This window comes from Dermochelys coriacea, chromosome 10 (assembly GCF_009764565.3).
Source record: "Dermochelys coriacea isolate rDerCor1 chromosome 10, rDerCor1.pri.v4, whole genome shotgun sequence".
Taxonomy (NCBI): domain Eukaryota; kingdom Metazoa; phylum Chordata; order Testudines; family Dermochelyidae; genus Dermochelys; species Dermochelys coriacea.
In genome coordinates this window covers 21,124,047-21,143,569 of record NC_050077.1, presented here as the reverse complement: position 1 = coordinate 21,143,569, position 19,523 = coordinate 21,124,047, and the positions used below count along the sequence as shown (strand labels likewise).

The window sequence follows — 19,523 nt, the reverse complement described above, 5'->3', positions numbered from 1 at the left end:
GTACTGTTGCACAAAATACCATTTTAATTTAAAAATGCAATTAAATTTATAATATTTCATAGTATACTAGTAAATGTTGTGTAGCATTTTGAGGAGGAAAAGCAGTTCAGTCATAGTAATATGAGATCTCCCTATAATGCCATGTTGTGGTAGTAGGGAGAGCCTTTTGTAAATCTAAATAGTAAAACTAAAATGTATGAGAGCCGGCTTGAAAAAAAATTGCCAGAGGATTAAAACTACCAGCCCAAAGTTCAAGTGGGGTGGGAGGTTATGTGCCTAGACCTCACTGCCAATTGACCTTATGAGTTTGTCTCCACCACAGTTAGACTCCTGGAGCTGGCCTGTGCCAGCTGACTTGGCCTTCAGGCTGCAGGGCTGTTTGGGCAGTGTAGCTTCCAATCTCAGGCTGGAAGTGCAGGCTCTAGGACCCAGTGAGGAGAGAGGGTCCCAGCCTGAGCCTAGGAAGGTTCCTGCCCAAGCCTCATAAGAACAATTCAGCTGGCATGGGCCAGCCCAGACCTGCTGGGAATGAGGAAAGAATGCTGAGATTCCTACTGGGTTGTTGTCCTGCATCCTATACAAGAGATGTCTCTAGCTAGCAAGAGCTTTGCATTAGTAAGTGAATTTTTCAAGCTTTCTCTGTAGGGTAAGAGCAAAAAGCATTTAACATAGTAATAATTTAAGTATATTCCTCCTGACACCATAAAATGTTGTGCATTTTTAATTTAATTAAAAAGGCAATAATTGAAAATGAATTTCTTATTTCCCATGCTCATGAGCTATGTTGTAGTCCTGCTGTTTTAAGCAGCATTTGCTTTGTTGGTACTTTTTTCTAGTCATCATACAGCCACATGTCAGCATTATATAATTAGAATAAATAAAAATGCTCTAATCTGTAGTAGGGAAATATTATGCTTGTGCTTACTCTATTAAAGTATTGTGCCTACTGTATTAAAGTGACCTTCATTTAAAGAAAAAAGAATGAAGAGTACTTGTGGCAGCTTAGAGACTAACAAATTTATTTGGGCATAAGCTTTTGTGGGCTAAAACCCACTTCATCAGATGCATGGAATAGAAAATACGGGGCGGGGAGAGGGAGAGAGGCGCGCGCGCGCGCGCACAACGTGAAAAGATGGGGTTGCCTTACCAACTCTAATGAGACAAATCAAAGTGGGCTGTTATCAGCAGGAAAAAAAAATCACATTTATACTGGTAAATGGGATGGCACATGTCCAATAGTTCACAAGAAGATGTGAGTAACGGGGGGGGGGGGGAATTAGCATGGGGAAATAGTTTTTAGTTTGGTGTAATGACCCACCCATCGACTCCCAGTCTTTATTCAGGCCTAATTTGATGGTGTTCCGTTTGCAAATTAATTCCAGTTCTGCAGTTTCTCGTTGGAGTCCGTTTTTGAAGTTTTTTTTGTTGAAGAATTTAAAGAAAGTTACTCTTCACCTTAGTGTTGACGATATAGGGAAAATTTCCTTTCCCTTTAAGGTTTTACTAATTCATTTTTTTCTTTAAGATGATGAAGGTCAATGGAAAGCTCCTTTCTACTTCATCCAAGGAGCAGATCCTCAGTTTGGACTGATGAAAGCCTGGGCAATTGGTGACTGTGACAATGGAGGTGATGAATGGGAAGAGGAGATCAAATTAACAGAGCAAGCTGTGCAAGCCATTAACCAGTTAAACCCCAAGCCCAAGTTCTTTGTACTGTGTGGTGACCTCATACATGGTATGCCAGGTAAGACTGTTAATGTACACTGGTAATTGTATTCCCATTTTCTTTTTTTAATTTTTAGATGTGATATATAATTACCTTTAGCTTTACAGTCAGACATAGTATTGTGTTCTCATGGATATGTACTTCTAAGCCCATACTTTGAAGTAGTATTCTGACCTCTATAGTTGACTTCCTGTGCCATTCATGTGTGCTAGCTCTGCCTTTGTTAGTAACTTCTTCCTGTGGCTTAGAGAAAATTTGGTGTTAGAATGAAATAAAATTTTTAAGAGGACATGTAAAAATTCTTTCACCAAAAGTATTACTTTCATAAACAGTATAGGAACTCTAGCCAGGGGATGCTCCAGAAACTAGCTATAATATGTCTGCTGCACTGTTGGAGGACTTCCAGTCACAAAATTAAATAATGCAGTAACTGAATATAAAACTGGTATGTTGGATTTCACCTTGTATGGGTATTTCCTGAAAGTCATTAACATAAAAAGGCTCTTAAGCCTCTGAAAAGAATTTTGTCTACTCAGGACTCATGTCCATATAACAAGTTCTGTCATAAGTAGCCCTCTTGTTAAAAATTTCAGAGGGACTAAGGAATGAATGGGCTTGGAGCCTGATCTATCCTCTCATCTCTAGACGGAGTCTGTACAGATCAGGTTCGGGCAGGACAGAATGTGGAAATTTGTATGCTGTCACCCCTGGAAACTTTTTTTTGATGGAGTGGGGGTTGGATAATGGACTTTTCCAACCAGTATTATCTGTCTAGCACAGCGATACTCAGACTGGGTCTTGCAAACTGCAAGTGGCTCGTTAATGTGTCTCCTGCAGCATGTGATATTAAAATGCTGTGTGATTTTATTATTAACAAATCAGGATGCTTTTACTATTACTATTTTTTTTTTTACTTACCCAATTGTAGTTAATAAATAATAATCCTTGCTCAGTCATTTTTGCTATGAGAATATATACAGGTATAAAAAACTAAATATTTCCCCTGTCACCCTGTTTAAATATGAATATATAATACTATAGTAAATGATGCAGTGAAGTCACACTATTGTGACTCTTTTGGGTAATGCTGATCATTAATCTGACTCCTCAACCACTGCAGTCTGAGTATCACCAGTCTGGCATCTTTAATGAGCGTAGGACTCTGATTTATCATAAAACGTAAGAAACAAATTTGTCAGAGTATGGCAAATTGTTATCAAATAGTCATCTCAGTTGCAAAATACATTAATGTTAAAGTGAACAGATTGTAGAGCTAAGACTACTTATGTTCTGTATAGTGTATTTGCTATGCATTGTATAAATTTTTCCAGAAGCCTATTGCAATTTCCAAGTAGTAGCAGGAGAGAGCAGTTTCATTGGCCTTTCACTTTCTTATCTCTTCTTTCTGGTGTAAAGATAACTAGTAACTATAGGTAGTACAGGTATATCTTGCTTTGATCCTAACAATCCATTGTTTAAAATGTAAACATTTTTTCTTAAGTCAATGAAGCAATATTCCATACGTCTGCTTCATGCTTATTAGGCACTTTATGGAGAGTTAAGGAAATAGTCTATTAAAGGAAAGTGTAGCTCCTACTAGAACAGCTTATTGTCATTGCTTTACATTGCTGTTTACATGTGTTTAAGTTTATACAAACGATTTACTGACACTTCTTTTATAAATACATTTTATAGCCAGTAATTTTTCTTTGTCTAAACTGAAAAGAGACAAAGATGCTAAAGTAAATCCTTCTTTTGCTAAGAGACACTGTGTGCAGTATTCTTTGGATGTTTGCCCAAAAGGTCATTCAGACTTGCTTGAAGCAGCAAATGGAATGGAAATGCAGTCAGAAAAAATATTCTGGAAAAGTACAAAGAAAAGGATTCTGGTCTAATCATAAATGAATGAACATAAAAATATGGATGCCTTGGAGGAACTGAAATTTTTGGTGGGGTCTTGTATTTTTTTCCTAACATTTTTTCACTTATTTGTAGTAAGCTTTTGGAATAATCTTAAGTACAAATTCTTTGAAAAGGCAAAATGAATGGAATAATAAATCAAGTAAAAAGAAAATTTTGAAAACAAACCCAAATCCTAGAGAAGTCCTAATGAAACGTTTTCAGTAAATGTTTTGAAAAATGTGTGCAGAAACAAGTCCAGATGGTTGATGGATATATTATTTTTTTTTTTAAAAAAAGGCATTTTGCAATGAATCAAAATCTTGGTTCCTTAACAACTCATTTGCTGTGTTTTCTCCACCAAAATTTCAATTCCCTGACCTTAGAATTAGCTGCTACAGAGATTTTATCTGATATTACCCTCTCTAATTTCCTTGTAGTAACATTTGCTTCTAAGAAAACTTGAAAGTAGTGCAATCACATGCCGAGTTCCCTTTCTCACTTAAAGATTCAAATGGCTTCATTTGTTCCACTTTACCATAGAATTGGTAAAACTCTTTGTCAGACTTCCTCTTCTGACACACAGAGCACTTGTAACACACTGTTTTGTTTCCTTTCTGCAGTTGTATGGTTTAGATCAAGATTACAAAATATATCCTGTCACATGTTCATTGGCTCCTGTTGTGCTTGGGATTTAATATTTTAACAACGATTCAAAATCAAAGAGTGACATTCTTTTGTCATTCAGGGATGCCTTAATTAAACTGAAGTAAAGCTAAATCAGCAACTGATTATGGAAATAGTCATAGGAATACTTGAATTGGTCTGTAAGTGCTTTCACTTTATGCCACGAATATGAAGTTGTAGGAAGACCTTCTCCAGCATTAAAGAGCAAAAGGCAAACTGCTTGAGAATTTAAGTTGTGTTGTTTTTTGTTTTGTTATGAATAGTTAACTTCCAAGTAATACATTTCTGCAGTGTATAAAATCAATAATCAGAGGTTTTAAAACTTAATTTTTTAAAAATTCATTCCAACAAACTTCCACCGTAGCCCTAATGTGTAAAACAGGGATATGTCTTATAATGGGGAGTATACCCATATAGCTATGGCACTGTAGTTATGCTGACATAACCCTATAGTGTAGACACAGCCGACAACAACTTCAAAGGCTTTTTCCAACAGTGAGGAACATCCCCTCCACAAGCAGCTGTAGTGATGTCAATGGAAATGGCAAGGTGTGGATTTTTCATAGCCCTGAGCAACTTAGCTATGTCGATCTAAACTTTTTAAGTGTAGATCAGGCCTGGGACTGCTCATGTGTGTGAAGTTACTCACATGCATAAAGCGTTTGCAGTACTGGGGTCTAATACTATTTTTGTTGGGTTTTTTCTTATCCTTTTAATACTTTCTGATTTCACTATTTTATTGCTGTTCAACACAAGATCATTTTGGATCAACACGAATACATTTGTAGTGAAGTGGTACTGACTTCATTTCATGCTTTTTCCGCAATGGAGTTTTTCTAGTGATCTGTGTCAATTTGTTTAATCATTTTAGTTCCATAATGTATTGGGAGAAAAGGCTAAAAAATGTTTTCTCAATGGACATAAATCACCAAAGGCATAAGAAGAGGCAATTCTTGATTTCAGTCTGACAGTAGTGAATTTGGCCCATTAATATTTCTAATTGATATATCAAATTGATAAGAGCTCTCTAGTTCAGTTGTGATTTTAAACTACTCTTAAGCTGACAAAAAATAATCTTAATCAAAGAGTACTGCAGTTGTTTTCCCAATATGGCTTTTGCTTAAGAATGACAGATTAAAGTTTGAATACATTTTTAGCATCCATTGACTTCATATTATTATCTATGCTCTCTTGGATTGTATTTACATTTTTCTATGCTTACCTTCATCTCAATCTGTTTAAAAAAAAAAAAAAAACTACCCATCTTAAATACATTTTTAACTAGGAGGAACACATGAAGTATGTAGAGCTTTGACTATGACTAAATTCTAAAGCACAGCAGATTTTTGGTTGAAATGATGTCAAGATCTTTGAACAGGGACTCCAAGAAGTCTCAGGATTCCAACAGCTAGGAGTGATGAATAGAATCCTGATCAGCTAAGCTAGAAGCAATCAAGCAAAACACTTGTTATCCATTACACATGCCATTAAAGGAGCTAAGTAATCAGTGCCAATGTCTAAGTATATAGATGCTGATTAAAACTGATTTATACTCGAAACATTATTTTGAAAGGTTTCTCTTGATTATGTAATCAGAAATAGTGTTACAAAGAATAGTTAACCTAGTATTGTGGCACTAAATCAATAATTTTACAAAATACAGTTGCAGTAGAAGGTGTTACTAAAAATAACTTTTTCTACAAGCTCCTTAGATATTTATAACTAGTTGTATTGTGATCATTGAAAACTTTTTTTCCTGAAGACTTCCATGTGTATATTAAGTCAGCATAATTTGGTATATCAAAAATGTTAATGAAGAAACCTCACAAAGGGTTAAGGGGCCACAGTCAATGCTTGCACTGCTTAGTAAAGGAAGCAGAAACCAAATGCAAGTCTGCTAAAGGGAATTCTCCCAATGTGGAGGAGTTCCCCAGAGCAGTGATACTCAGACTGAGGCTTCTGAGCCACAAATGGTTCGTTAATGTGTCTGAGGTGCTTTGCAGCACGTGGTATTAAAACAATGTGATTTAATTAACAACCAATCAGGATGCTTTTACTATGTTAACAAATTGTAGTTGGTAAAATACTTGATCAGTCATTTTGCTATGTGAATAATTTATATATAATGTATAGTAAATGAAACAATGAATTCACACTACTGTGACTCTCTTTTGGACAATGATTGCTAATTTGGCTCCTGAACCACTGACGTCCGAGTATCGCTGCCCCAGAAGATGTAGAGCCAGCACAGCTGGTTCCTTCACCTTTCTTTCTTTTCTCCTGACCCTGGTGCAGGGGCTGGAGTGCGCTGTACTCTGCTAGCCTTAGATGACCTATGGTCCCTAGTGGACTTTTGTCCATTAGCACAAGTTAATGTCCTCTCTGGCTGCTTAATCTGGGCTGGGGAAGAGAGTCAGGAAGCCATAACTGGGTATTGATTCTCAGCTTTTCCTCTTCTTCCACTGTCCCAGGCTCCCCTGGATGACATGGTGGGTTTGGGAACTATCCTTTTTTGTGGGAACCCTTAGGCTCAGGAAGAGTGAATGTAGCTCTTATCCTACACTCCCTGAGACTCCCAACAGCCTGGCAAATAAGCGAGCAGTGGAGCACTCAGTTACTTTTATCCCTCCCCTGCAGTGCAGCAAGTGGGGAGCTGCTGAGAAGCTACTGAAGAAAGGGATCAGCAAATGCTAGGAGTGATCTCACTCCTGTGAGTGCTCCTTGGTCTACAGGGGAAGTGGTAGGAGGTGGTTGTGGAGGCAGTGGTTCTGGTAGTGAAACAGCTGATTGAAACACTTCCTTTGAAAAATCTCTGCGCACAGGTCACAAAGAGCATGTTTTTCAATTTATAATCAGTTGCATGGTTTCTTCTCAACACAATTGTAGCTCTCAAGGGCCACTTGTTGTACACCAGTGGTCTAAAGAATATTACTGTTATAAATCCCATTCAGGGAAGCTCTTGAGCGCATGCTTGACTTTAAGCCTGTGCTTAAGTACTTTCCTGAATACAGGCCAAACTTACTTGGATTATACTGTTGACAATTTGCTAGATGCTTACAGAAGTTGTGGAGCCTAACATCTTGTCTGTGAAGGTGAGAGAGAACTGGACAACTGATTACATGGTAATCAGTGTAGACTGATTTAAACCAAAACTTTTTAAATCTGAGCAATTTTAATCATGATTTAAATCAACAAGCAGGAAGCCTTGAATTAAATAATTGATTTTAATTGTGTTTTGCATTTGTACTTCAGTTCTTTTCCTAAAAGATTGATTCTCATTCATTGGTAACCATTAAACCATGTTTAGTTGCAAATCAACATAGCATTGATACGAAATGTGGTGTTTCTTTTTGCCAGCCAGGAGAGTATGCTATACCTGAAAACATTTTTATTTAAGCAATTGTATAGTTTCACTTACCTTTTTTCAGATTCTAAATTTTAACTTTTTATTATTGATTTCTTATTTACTGTATGATAGTTTTTACTTCTGATTGATGTGTCTGAACTGTGTGCTCCTCTGCACTTGTTGGCTTTCCCCCAATCCTTAGTTTAAAAAAACAAACAAAAAAACACTTCTCTACACCCTTTTTAAAATTTTACATACCAGCAATCCTAGTACCATTTTGCTTGAGATGGAGCCCATCCTTCCTGTATAGGCTCCTCCTTTCCCAAAAGGAAAGGTCCCAGATCCTAATAAACCTGAATCCCTCCTCAGAACACCATTGTCTCATCCATGCACTAAGACCCTGAAGTTCTGTCTGACGCTGTTCATGGAACTGGAAGCATTTGAGAGAATGCTACCATGGAGGTCCTGGACTTTACTCTTACCTGGCAACCTAAATTTGGCCTCGAGGATGTCTCTCCTACCTTTCCTTATGTCATTAGTACCTATGTGTACCACGACCACCATCTCGTCTCCTGTACTGCCAATATGTCTAGATCAGCGATTCTCAACCTGCGGGATGCATGTTTTATGAATTGGCACACAGTTGTGGGCCAGCTCAACCGGGTGCTAAAGGCCATGGGTTGCCGGCAGTCCTGACTGCCCCCAGATCCCACATGGTGGAGTTTGGGGGGTCCCTGCACAGCAGGCTATGGGGTGCAGGTCCCTGCCCCATGCCCAGCTCCTGTGGAGAACTCAACTTTGTGGAGGGTCTCTGGGCAGAGGGCACTGAGCATAGGTGTTTATGGGAGGCGGTAGGTGGGGGGCGTTGTGGGTCTCAACCTGTGGCCCAGGTAACACTTTGTGGGCCACATAAATAGGTTGAGAACCATTGGCCTAGATGTCTCAAGGGATTCGTAACTTTCACACCTGGCAGACCAATCCCCATGCGATTCTCCAAGTCCTTAAAAACCCCAACTAGCTATTTTTCTAATAATCGAATTCCCCCATTACAATTACCTGTCTCTTCCTCATAGCACCGGTCTCCTCCCTTGGAGAATTACTTTCAGTGTGAGAGGATACCATGACATCTGTGTCCCAAATATGGGATCTCTTCCTTCCCTGAGACTTTCATACTCCTCAACAATGCCGAAACTGGCAGACTAAAGCTGGGCCGCTCTTACTGTGTCCCTGGAAGTCTAGTCTGTGTACTACTTTGTCTCCCTTAACTCCTCCAGTTCAGTCACTCCAAATTCGAGAGCCCGTACTGTGACTCTGAGGGTGATTAGCTGCTTGCACCAAATGCAGAGATGCTACCTGCCCACAAGGCAGGTAACTGTATATGCTGCATTCAGTGCATTTAACTGGATAGCCCTTGCTCTGCTGCTGGACTTTGACCGGCATTATTTTCACTACTGCTGGGGGTTTTGTTTTGGGGGGGAGGGAGGGAATGTTACTGGTCTTAGTTTAGAGAATCTTTATTAGGTATAGCTAGCTCTCATTCTCCCTCTCTCTAAACTTGCTTGCAAAACTCCCGTTTGTTGCTCTTGTTTGCTATCTTATGAGCTGGCTTTTTAAACCCCTGTTCTCTCAGAGTTAACCCCTCCCACTTGTAATCCTAAAGGGATTTGGGATCAAAGGATGGCAAACTAGAGCCTTGTTAGGAAGCTCTGTCTTGCTATGCTTAACAGACAGCCCCCCCAAACAAACTAGACTGTAAACTTCAATCAAGTAGTCACATGGCAAGCAAGCACACAACAGACAAGCTCACCCCAAGGGTCATGTAGTCACCTCCTTCACCTGAAGAACTACTTCACAAAACTCCCGTTTGCTAGCTCTCTAGGACGTTGTCCTTCAGGATATTAGAACTAGTAGATCACCTAGATTTTATTCATAGATTGGAAGACAAGTTTCCTGCTCTTTCAATACCTTATTTGTTTCTTAACTTTGAATGAACTAGTTACTGAACTAGTTAAAAAAACTGAAATAAAGAAAATATTCTGTCTTCTTGCAGCATTGTCTCTGCACCTGTCAAAAGCTGGTTTAGCGCTTCAACAAACTCTGGTTCCAGGTGTTTAGCCACTGACTTTCACCAATTCAGTGGTTTGACTTTCTTTACAACTTATCACTATTCAATATTACATTTTGTATAAGAACGGCCATACTGGATCGACCAAAGGTCCATCTAGCCCAGTATTCTGTCTTCCAACAGTGGCCAATGCCAGGTGCCCCAAAGGGAATGAACCGAACAAGCAATCATTAAGTTCAATCCCCTGTTGCCCATTTCCCAGCTTCTGGACTAGGGACACCATTCCTGGCTAATAGCCACTGATGGACCTATCCTCCATGAACTTATCTAATTCTTTTTTGAACCCTGTTATAGTCTTGCCCTTCACAACATCCTCTAGCAAGGAGTTCCATAGGTTGACTGTATGTTGAGTGAAGAAATACTTCCTTTTGTTTGTTTTAAACCAGCAGCCTGTTAATTTCATTTGGTGACCCCTAGTTCTTTCATTATGAGAAGGAGTAAATAAGGAAGTGTTATTTACTCCTTCTCCACACCAGTCATGATTTTATAGACCTCTATCATATCTCCCCCCCCTTAGTTGTCTCTTTTCCAAGCTGAAAAGTCCCAGTTTTATTATTCTCTCCATATGGCAGCCATTCTATACCCCTAATAATTTTTGTTGCCCTCTTCTGAACCTTTTCCCATTCCAATATCTTTTTTTTAAATGAGGCAACCACATTTGCATGCAGTATTTGAGATGTGAGCATACCATGGATTTATATAGAGGCAATATGATATTTTCTGTCTTATTATCTATCCCTAATGATTCCCAACATTCTGTTAGCTTTTTAGACTGCTGCTGCACATTGAGTGGATGTTTTCAGAGAACTAGCCACAGTGATGCCAAGATCTTGAGTGGTAACAGCTAATTTAGACCCTATCATTTTATATGTATAGTTGGGATTAAGTTTTCCAATGTGCATTACTTTGCATTTATCAACATTGAATTTCATCTGCCATTTTGTTGCCCAGTTACTCCGTTTTGAGAGATTCTTTTGTAGCTCTTCGCAGTCTGCTATGGACTTACAAAAACTACTCAAGATAGGTATCATCTGCAAATTTTGCCACCTCACTGTTTACCCCTTTTCCAGGTCATTTATGAATATGTTGAATAGGACTGGGACCAGCACAGACCCCTGGGGGACACCACTATTTACCTTTCTCCATTCTGAAAACTGACAATTTTTTCCCCCATCCTTTGTTTCCTGTCTTTTAACCAGTTACCAATCCATGAGGACCTTCCCTCTTATCCCATGACCGCTTACTTTGCTTAGGAGCCTTTGGTGAGGGTCCTCATCGAAGGCTTTCTGAAAATCTAAGTACAGTATATCCACTGGATTCCCCCTTGTCCACATGCTTGTTGACCCCCTCAAAGAATGTTAGATTGGTGAGGCATGATTTCCATTTGCAAAAACCATGTTGACTCTTCCCCAACAAATTATGTTCATCTATGTATCTGACAATTTTGTTCTTTACTATAGTTTCAATCAGTTGGCCTGGTACCGAAGGCAGACTTACTAGCCTATAACTGCCAGGATCACCTCTGGAGCCCTTCTTAAAAATTGGCATCACATTATGTATTTAATCAGAATTATTTTAATACATTATAATTTAGCCTTAACATAGGTTGTCAATTTTAAATGTATTTATTTTTTAAAAAAAACAAACCCGTATTTAACTTGCATCAAAAATTTATTTTTTTCATTTTTTTTAAATTGATTTTTATCCATCCTGGTGGTCATATTATGGAAAAACCTGCATAGTGTAATGGAATAAATAATATAGGACAAAATTTGGAATCTCTTTAATGACATACGCCAAATGATGATATCTTAAATTCTCCAGGTGCAATGAGAGGTTCTGAAAATTTTGGCTTTGGGTAATACCCATTGATTTTAAATCTAAGTAGCCTATGTGCCACTGTTGGCAAATCCCACTGGACCTGCATCTCTAGGTGCCTAAGTACTTTTGACTATCTGGCCCACAGCATCCAGTGCAAAGTGAATAAAAATAGGACTCTCTTGAATTTGATGGCTGGGAGTAGAAATTTTAAAATTACTTCTATGATATTGTTTGTTAATTTTTATTATAAAATTAATAAACAAATGTTAATATATAATGGGCAACCTTGTCAGGAGCTGACTTTTTTTTTTTTGTCCACTAATGCATTTGCAGTATCCCTTGTCAGCTTCATAATATCAATGATGTTGCCATTTTCCAGTTACGTGGACATGGCATGTATGTCTTAATCTGCACTCAAACCTACATCCTTCACTGAAGTGGTTTGGTTGAATCCCTAAGCTGTAAAAACACCAGTTCTGGAATCTAACTTTTGCATGGATCAGATAGCAAATGTGCCTTTTCTAGAACCCTGCTGCTGGGCACCTAGTACCTTCTCCACTTCAATGTGTCTAATTTGCATTATTAAATGGCCCAAAGAGGACTAGAATTGCCATCTAAGGTGAGAGAGAAGGTGAAGTAATTAGTAAATTAATAAATAAATTGGAGATCTGAAAATCAGAACTGTTTAAAAGCTGAAACAGCTGAAAGGACACATTTCCAGTTATCACTCTGATCCCCTTTGCCATTCTGTGGGAAATGACTGATGGACAGGCTATGATAGCTCTGTGTGCTGCATTTTGATTTAACGTACAATACAGTGCTTCCCTCTTCATTTCATAACAGTAGTTTTATTTTGCCAACTGATAATGGCTACAACAGACTAATATGTCAAATACAAAGGGCTGGATTCTTTGTTGGGGTAAATCATCATAACTCCAGTGAAGCTGAGAGGTCTACACTGATTTGCACTACCTGAGAATCTGACCCCAAATCTTTCGTACAGCTGAGTTTCCTTGAAGAAACTTGCTTACATTCTGTAACTTCCTTATGACTGTAACTTCCTTCCCTATTGCTTGTTGTTAACTTGATATACACTTTGTAATATAAATTTAATTTTTTTAAGTCCACTGTATGATAGACTATTAAGGCAGGTGTTTAATTGTGTTTCATGAATTGTACTATTTATGGGTGAGTGTAAGTACATGCTGTGACCTCTTACATGCTTCAGTTATCTTCAACTCTAAATTAGATGTAGCTGTTGAGACTTAATGAAACCAGTCTTGTCTAATAATGTCTGTAATCGAAAAATGAGTAGAACCTGATTAATTTGATCTGTTAGCAATGTGATAATGGACCAATGAACAAATGTTTATGCTTTCAGCATTTTAGATCAATGCATTTGTAGTCATATATGTTAATTAGAAAAAATTAAAATCACTAAAACTGGAAAGTATTATGGCACTTCAGCTTCATTGTGATTACATATGCTAATTGATCTGGGTAAGTGAAGGACTAAATCCCTAATCTTTAATGTCTGCTCAAGTGCTGTTCGGGTCATAATGTGCTAGGTCATCTGACACTAGCATCTAGTTAGGCAAGCCCTAGTAGTAGGACTCTTCATTCTCTGCATATTTGTTCTCATTTTTAGACTTGTATCCCTAGGTTGCTGAATTCAAGCCTAATTGTCATGCTGCTGCTTTTAACGCTTTTTTTTGAAAAAAAATTTGGCTCTGCCTGAGGTGAATTGACCATAATGAGTATAACAAACTGCCTATTGGATGGCATGGATGGTCCTGTTGTTAGGGCACAGGAATGGTGATGGGGCAGTCAAGGTTCTTTTGCCAGCCCTTCCATAGATTTCCTGTGTGGTCTGGGGTTAGAGCATGAGTCTGGGAGATCTGGATTCCAGTCCTGGCTCTGCTAATTACTTAAAATGATCCCTTTTAATGTTTCCTCTTAGTTTAGGGGTCTAAACTAATTATTTGACACACGCAGAAAATAGGAGGGTATGAGGTGCACCAGTGCCAAAGGCACCTGTCATGCCAGGGAAATGATTGTGAGAGAGACCCAGATAATCCTGGCAAGTGACCTGTACCCACCCACCCATTGCAGAGGAAGGTGAAAAAACTCTAAGCTACTCTTAGCTGTATAGAATCATAGAATATCAGGGTTGGAAGGGACCTCAGGAGGTCATCTAGTCCAACCCCCTGCTCAAAGCAGGACCAATCCCCAACTAAAGCATCCCAGCCAGGGCTTTGTCAAGCCTGACCTTAAAAACCTCAAAGGAAGGAGATTCCACCACCTCCCTAGGTAGCCCATTCTGGTGCTTCACCACCCTCCTAGTGAAAAAGTTTTTCCTAATATCCAATCTAAACCTCCCCCACTGCAACTTGAGACCATTACTCCTTATTCTGTCATCTGGTACCACTGAGAACAGTCTAGATCCATCCTCTTTGGAACCCCCTTTCAGATAGTTGAAAGCAGCTATCAAATCCCCCTCATTCTTCTCTTCCGCAGACTAAACAATTCCAGTTCCTCAGCCTCTCCTCATAAGTCATGTGTTGCAGTCCCCTAATCATTTTTGTTGCCCTCCGCTGGACGTTTTCCAATTTTTCCACATCCTTCTTGTAGTGTGGAGCCCAAAACTGGACACAGTATTCCAGATGAGGCCTCACCAATGTTGAATAGAGAGGAACGATCACATCCCTCGATCTGCTGGCAATGTCCCTACTTATACAGCCCAAAATGCCATTGGCCTTCTTGGCAACAAGGGCACACTGTTGACTCATATCCAGCTTCTCAACCACTGTAACCCCTAGGTCCTTTTCTGCAGAACTGCTGCCTAGCCATTCGGTCCCTAGTCTCTAGCAATGCATGGGATTCTTCCATCCTAAGTGCAGGACTCTGCACTTGTCCTTATTGAACCTCATCAGATTTCTTTTGGCCCAACCCCTAATTTGTCTAGGGCCCTCTGTATCCTATCCCTACCCTCCAGCGTATCTACCTCTCCTCCCAGTTTAGTGTCATTTGCAAACTTGCTGAGGGTGCAATCCACACCATCCTCCAGATCATTAATGAAGATATTGAACAAAACCGGCCCGAGGACCGACCCTTGGGGCACTTCACTTGATACCGGCTGCCAACTAGACATCAAGTCATTGATCACTACCCGTTGAGCCCGACAACCTAGCCAGCTTTCTGTCCACCTTATAGTCCATTCATCCAGCCCATACTATTTTAACTTGCTGGCAAGAATACTGTGGGAGACCGTGTCAAAAGCTTTGCTAAAGTCAAGGAACAACACGTCCACTGCTTTCCCCTCATCCACAGAGCTCTAGTTTCTTCCCAGGAGTTCACATCACTGTGGGGGTTTTCAACTTCAAAGAAGCTTTCTCTGAGGGAGGCACAGGTTTCACTTTTTAAATCCACCTGCAAAGGCCAATTCAATCCAGCCACATGTTTTCTTTTTAAATTACTAAATTAGAAATTGAATACAGTTCCATGCCTTACTCTCCCGGCATATTGGGTGGATACATTCTGGTTGCATTTTTTTTTCTGTTAATAACACAGTCAAAGATAAAAATATATGCACCAGCATCAGAGGACGCTGCTGGAATGGTTAGCCCACATCTGAATGAGTGAGTTTGATCAAGAAAACATTAATTAGAATTCTTTAGCTCTTTCTCAGTACTAAGCAAAATTGTCAGTTGTGTGTGGGCATTGGTAGTAGGGAGTATTTAACATAAATCTCCACTGCTGTCAAAATCCACTAATTTCCCTGAGTTATAGCATAGTATCAAATTATATATTACTAATATTATTTTGACTTTCTATTTAGGTTATTGTCTTATGTTTTGTGTACATGTGAAATGTAATGCTTGTGCAGAGTGCTAGATTTGTAGTCTAGAGAGGCAACAGCTTCTGTTTATCCACAGAAGAGATACAGCCTAAGTAACTGCTATGCAAGCTTCGCCATGCTTTTCCCTCCAGCATGCCTCTACTGTGACCTGGAAGGCAACATCTTTAGTAGTGAGAGAGTAGCTCATTCTCCACAGTCAATTCAGTTCTCTTCTGAAATTGGTGATAATGTGGATCACTGTCCACTGGAAACGTGACTAACCCCAAAGATTTAATGGATGTTGGGTGATGTTTGCACTAAGTGCAATAAACTGTGGCACAGAAGGGCAATTCTTCATTTTCAAACTGTAAAATGCTCAGTATGTAAATAGAGCAGGAGGTTGTGCTTAGAAAAATAGATGTGGGTAACTTAAAACTGGAAAGGAGAGAGAAGCCTGCAACATCTTAGTAGAGAGGCAGTTGGAGGTAGTTTGCGTGTGTCATTTATGTATTTGTGCATGTGTTTATAGGACTGCATATACAATTTTTTAAAAACTAATGGTACCTTGATCACTTTGCCTGTATGTTTAATTCCTTTTACAAAGCTTTGTCTATGCTTTGTCTTTTTAAAAAAAATAAAAATGTTTAATAAAAGATTAAAAGCTCTTCGGGGCAAGTCCTGTGTCATGGTCTTTGTAAAACACTTAGCATGATGGGGGTCTCCAATTCTTTGGGCATAGTGTAATACAAATAATTGTAATTGCATGTTGATAAACTAATACCTTCGAGCATCACCTCTATCAGCATCAATCTAGGCTGACTTTTTTAGTCTTTCACTTAGCAATCCAGTTCAAGTGACTGTTACTGCATTTTTTTTTATAGCTGATAAATTCTTAATGTTCTTATTAATCTCAGACACATTTAATCAACTTCTAGTTTTAAAAAAAAAGTAAGGGCTGGCAGAGTCCCATTTGTTTGGCTAACAAACTGGGGTGGCAAGGAGTTGTCACTCAGTTTAGCACCAGCAAATCTCTCTTGCTAAGGCAGTGGCATAACAAGGTGCCTTACAGCTCTGAATGCCCAGAGAAAGGGTCACGCTTCCTTCTTCCCTGGTAGTGGTGGAGGTGGTGTGGCCAGGGCATACCTTCAACCTACCAACCCCTGACATCTGGAATTGCTCTTGCAGTGGTCGGGTGTTGGAGCTGACATAGATTAGACAGGCTCTAAGCTGCTGTTGGTAAAGCTGATGCCCAAATGACCCCAGAATCAGGAAGTGGTAAGGTGACTTAAAGCTACCTTTGTGCCCTGCTGCCTCAGATATGGTTTTATGTATTGCTGTATCCTTTTGAAGCATTATTCATTTAGGGCCTGATCTCCATCATATTTGAAGGAGAGATTCCCTCCCTCCTACCAAGGATATTGGGACGTTTTGTGGCATTTCCAATATTTTAGTGGTTGAGATAGTGTAGTAGGAGAAGTCCCGAAGGAAAGACCACAGCTTTGCAGAGCAAAGAGCATTGCAGTAGGATTTTTGACATTTCAGATGAAACTGTCAAGTTTAAACAAAGCTGCCCAATTCTGGACAGGATAGTAATAGAAAACCTGAGGGATTGTTATGAACCATGACATCTTATTAAAACATGTGCAGTGGGATGTTCTGCGCTAATCAGATATCAAGTTAGAATTTGAGAATGAAAGGATGCTTTTCAACAAAGCAAAATCTACCTCTTAAAATATTTCTCTGAATAATTATCAATATTGTCACTTTTAAAATATCACCATTCTTCTGCTTGACCTATCATTATCAGTATCTTCTTCTTAATTTTTGCCCTGAATTGTCCCAGACAACTCAGCATGGAATCTGTTCAATCCACTGATGGCATCCAAAGCCTATACCATGGGGACTTGCTCTATTTTGAGATAAGGGCTTAAGACATAGGGTTTGTCATGAGTGGGTTACTCTAGTTTTCAAGCACATATTCATTCAATGCTGAGGTTATTTATTTATTTTAATGATGATCCAACTTGGCAAGCTTCTTAAGCAAGTGTCACTTTTTACATACGTGAATACTCCCATTGAAGTCAATAGAACTACTCACATGCTTAAAGTTAAGCCTGTGTTGAAGTCCTCTGCTGATTTGCAACCTGATTGTAGTTCTCCTCCTTCGCTGTTACGGCAGCACGTGCAATCCTCAACATGGTCTGGTGTACTGAGGTTGTCATTTGTGTAGCTCTCCCAGGGTCCCTCCTTTCATCATTCTTGTCCTAGTCTGTGACTGGAGCACCTAGATGCTAACACAATATAAATAATTGAAAATGTGTATCATAGCAATTTTAGTTTAGTATTTCACCTGCACTAAATTATAAGCTGCCCACTATAATAGAAAGAAAACTCTATATTAAGCTGAATATGTTGAATTGCTAGTAAAAAAAAAAAACAAAACAAAACTGCTCTTTCCTCAAACTGAAACATTAACTGCTCAGATGATCTCTAGTTGGCTCGATTGACTGCCTTGTTTTGCCATAATAGTTCAGATACCACACTGTTGCATCAGGCAGCTGGACTTACTCAGAAATCGGTAAAACATCCAGCATAATGTGTCTATGAAATTATTAACTAAATGGATATGGTTTGGATATGGAACATATGTGAGGACGTCCCAGCCTTATCTGTGTGATCAGGATTAATGATGGCATAATGAATAGGTGCTATATATGGATGCTGCTTTCTTACAGAAGTAATTTCTAAGTGCTTAAAAGTTTAGGTCATATTCAGGCTTGATGTAATTAGGGACAAACTTCATTGGGGGCAAAGCCAAACCTGGCCCTCTATCTTTCAGACTACTTTATTTTGCCTATTGCTGAAATGCAGTCGTCTCTGGGATGGAATATCATTCTGTACCATCAATGCAAGGTAACGCATATTTTAAGAGGTGCAATAAAGAAAAATTTATCCTGTATGAATTTAGAGGAACATAATCTCCGATGCTGGAATTTGGCAAGGGCATCAAGTTTAGTAAAGAGCAGAAAATATTAGTAGTTGATACGAAATAGGTCACTGAAGTTTAGATGTGATTATTCTAGTATTTTGGTAGGTGATCTAGGGTTCTATTAAAAAAATGTGCTTACCCCTGCCTACCACTAACCAAGTACTTTACAAATATACATTTTTTTTAATATAAGGAAAAATATAGTTTTAAAAAAATACGGGGATCCCCTAGTATCCCTTAGTTATTTGCTTATGTCACTGGTGCTTTACTTGGATTTCCCATCTCTCACCCACTTTTCCTAAACTCTTGTGGAAGACACGAGTATACTTAGCAATTGATACAGAATAAGTGACCCTAGTAAATAGTGTTTCACTGTCCTATACAAAGCCTTTTGATTTTATTTTTCAAGTGCTATGTTAAATTCATTTCATTATTGTAATGAATAAGCTCCAGTGAGCCCTCTAATGTGTGAGATTTCTGGAATGCAGTGTATCATTTTGATTTATAGTTTTGGGGCCAGAGAGTCTGCACCTGGGCAGCACTTGATAAAGCTGAGGAGGGGGAAGTGGTTAAAGGTGGTTTTTAAACCACCTTGATTTTTCCCCTTCCGGGACCTTGTCCTAGATCTCTGTTTGAAGTGTTTGCTTTTTGCCCATAGATTGTATTGAGAGATGTAAAAAGCTCAGGGCATATGTGGTCCTCCATTCTTCATGTGTTTAGCAGTCTTCCAATTCAATTTGCTCACACTCTCTCTAGAGAAGGTATGAAGTTTGTTTATTTAGGAGCAATGTGTTTAAATTAATCCGGCATTTTTGGCCTGATGGATCTTGTTCTTATCAGAGTTAGATCTAATAAATCTTCAATCCACGAACTGTGTCCTTTCTGGGGATGGACTCAATGATCTACTAATAGTTAGTTATTTTCAATCTGTAATTACTACAGTCATCAAAAACACAGGGGCCAAATTCTGTACAAGCCCAATGAACTGTCTGCACAAAAAATCGTGGGATCTAGAAATTGCAAAACATATCGGACTGAAATTCTGGATATAGTAAAGTTAATGTATTGAGAAACACATTTTATTCAGTGCGG

General features: G+C 38.9%; 1 protein-coding gene across 3 annotated transcripts in view; it reads left to right on the top strand.

The window, feature by feature from the left end:
* Window positions 1-19,523, top strand: part of CPPED1 (calcineurin like phosphoesterase domain containing 1) — an 84,333-nt gene that overhangs the window by 23,418 nt on the left and 41,392 nt on the right. For all 3 annotated transcript variants that reach the window (XM_038419402.2, XM_043494141.1, XM_043494142.1), the window contains exon 2: window positions 1,526-1,744. In XM_038419402.2, coding sequence (XP_038275330.1) covers window positions 1,526-1,744 — 219 coding nt within the window. The remainder of the gene's footprint in view (window positions 1-1,525; window positions 1,745-19,523) is intronic.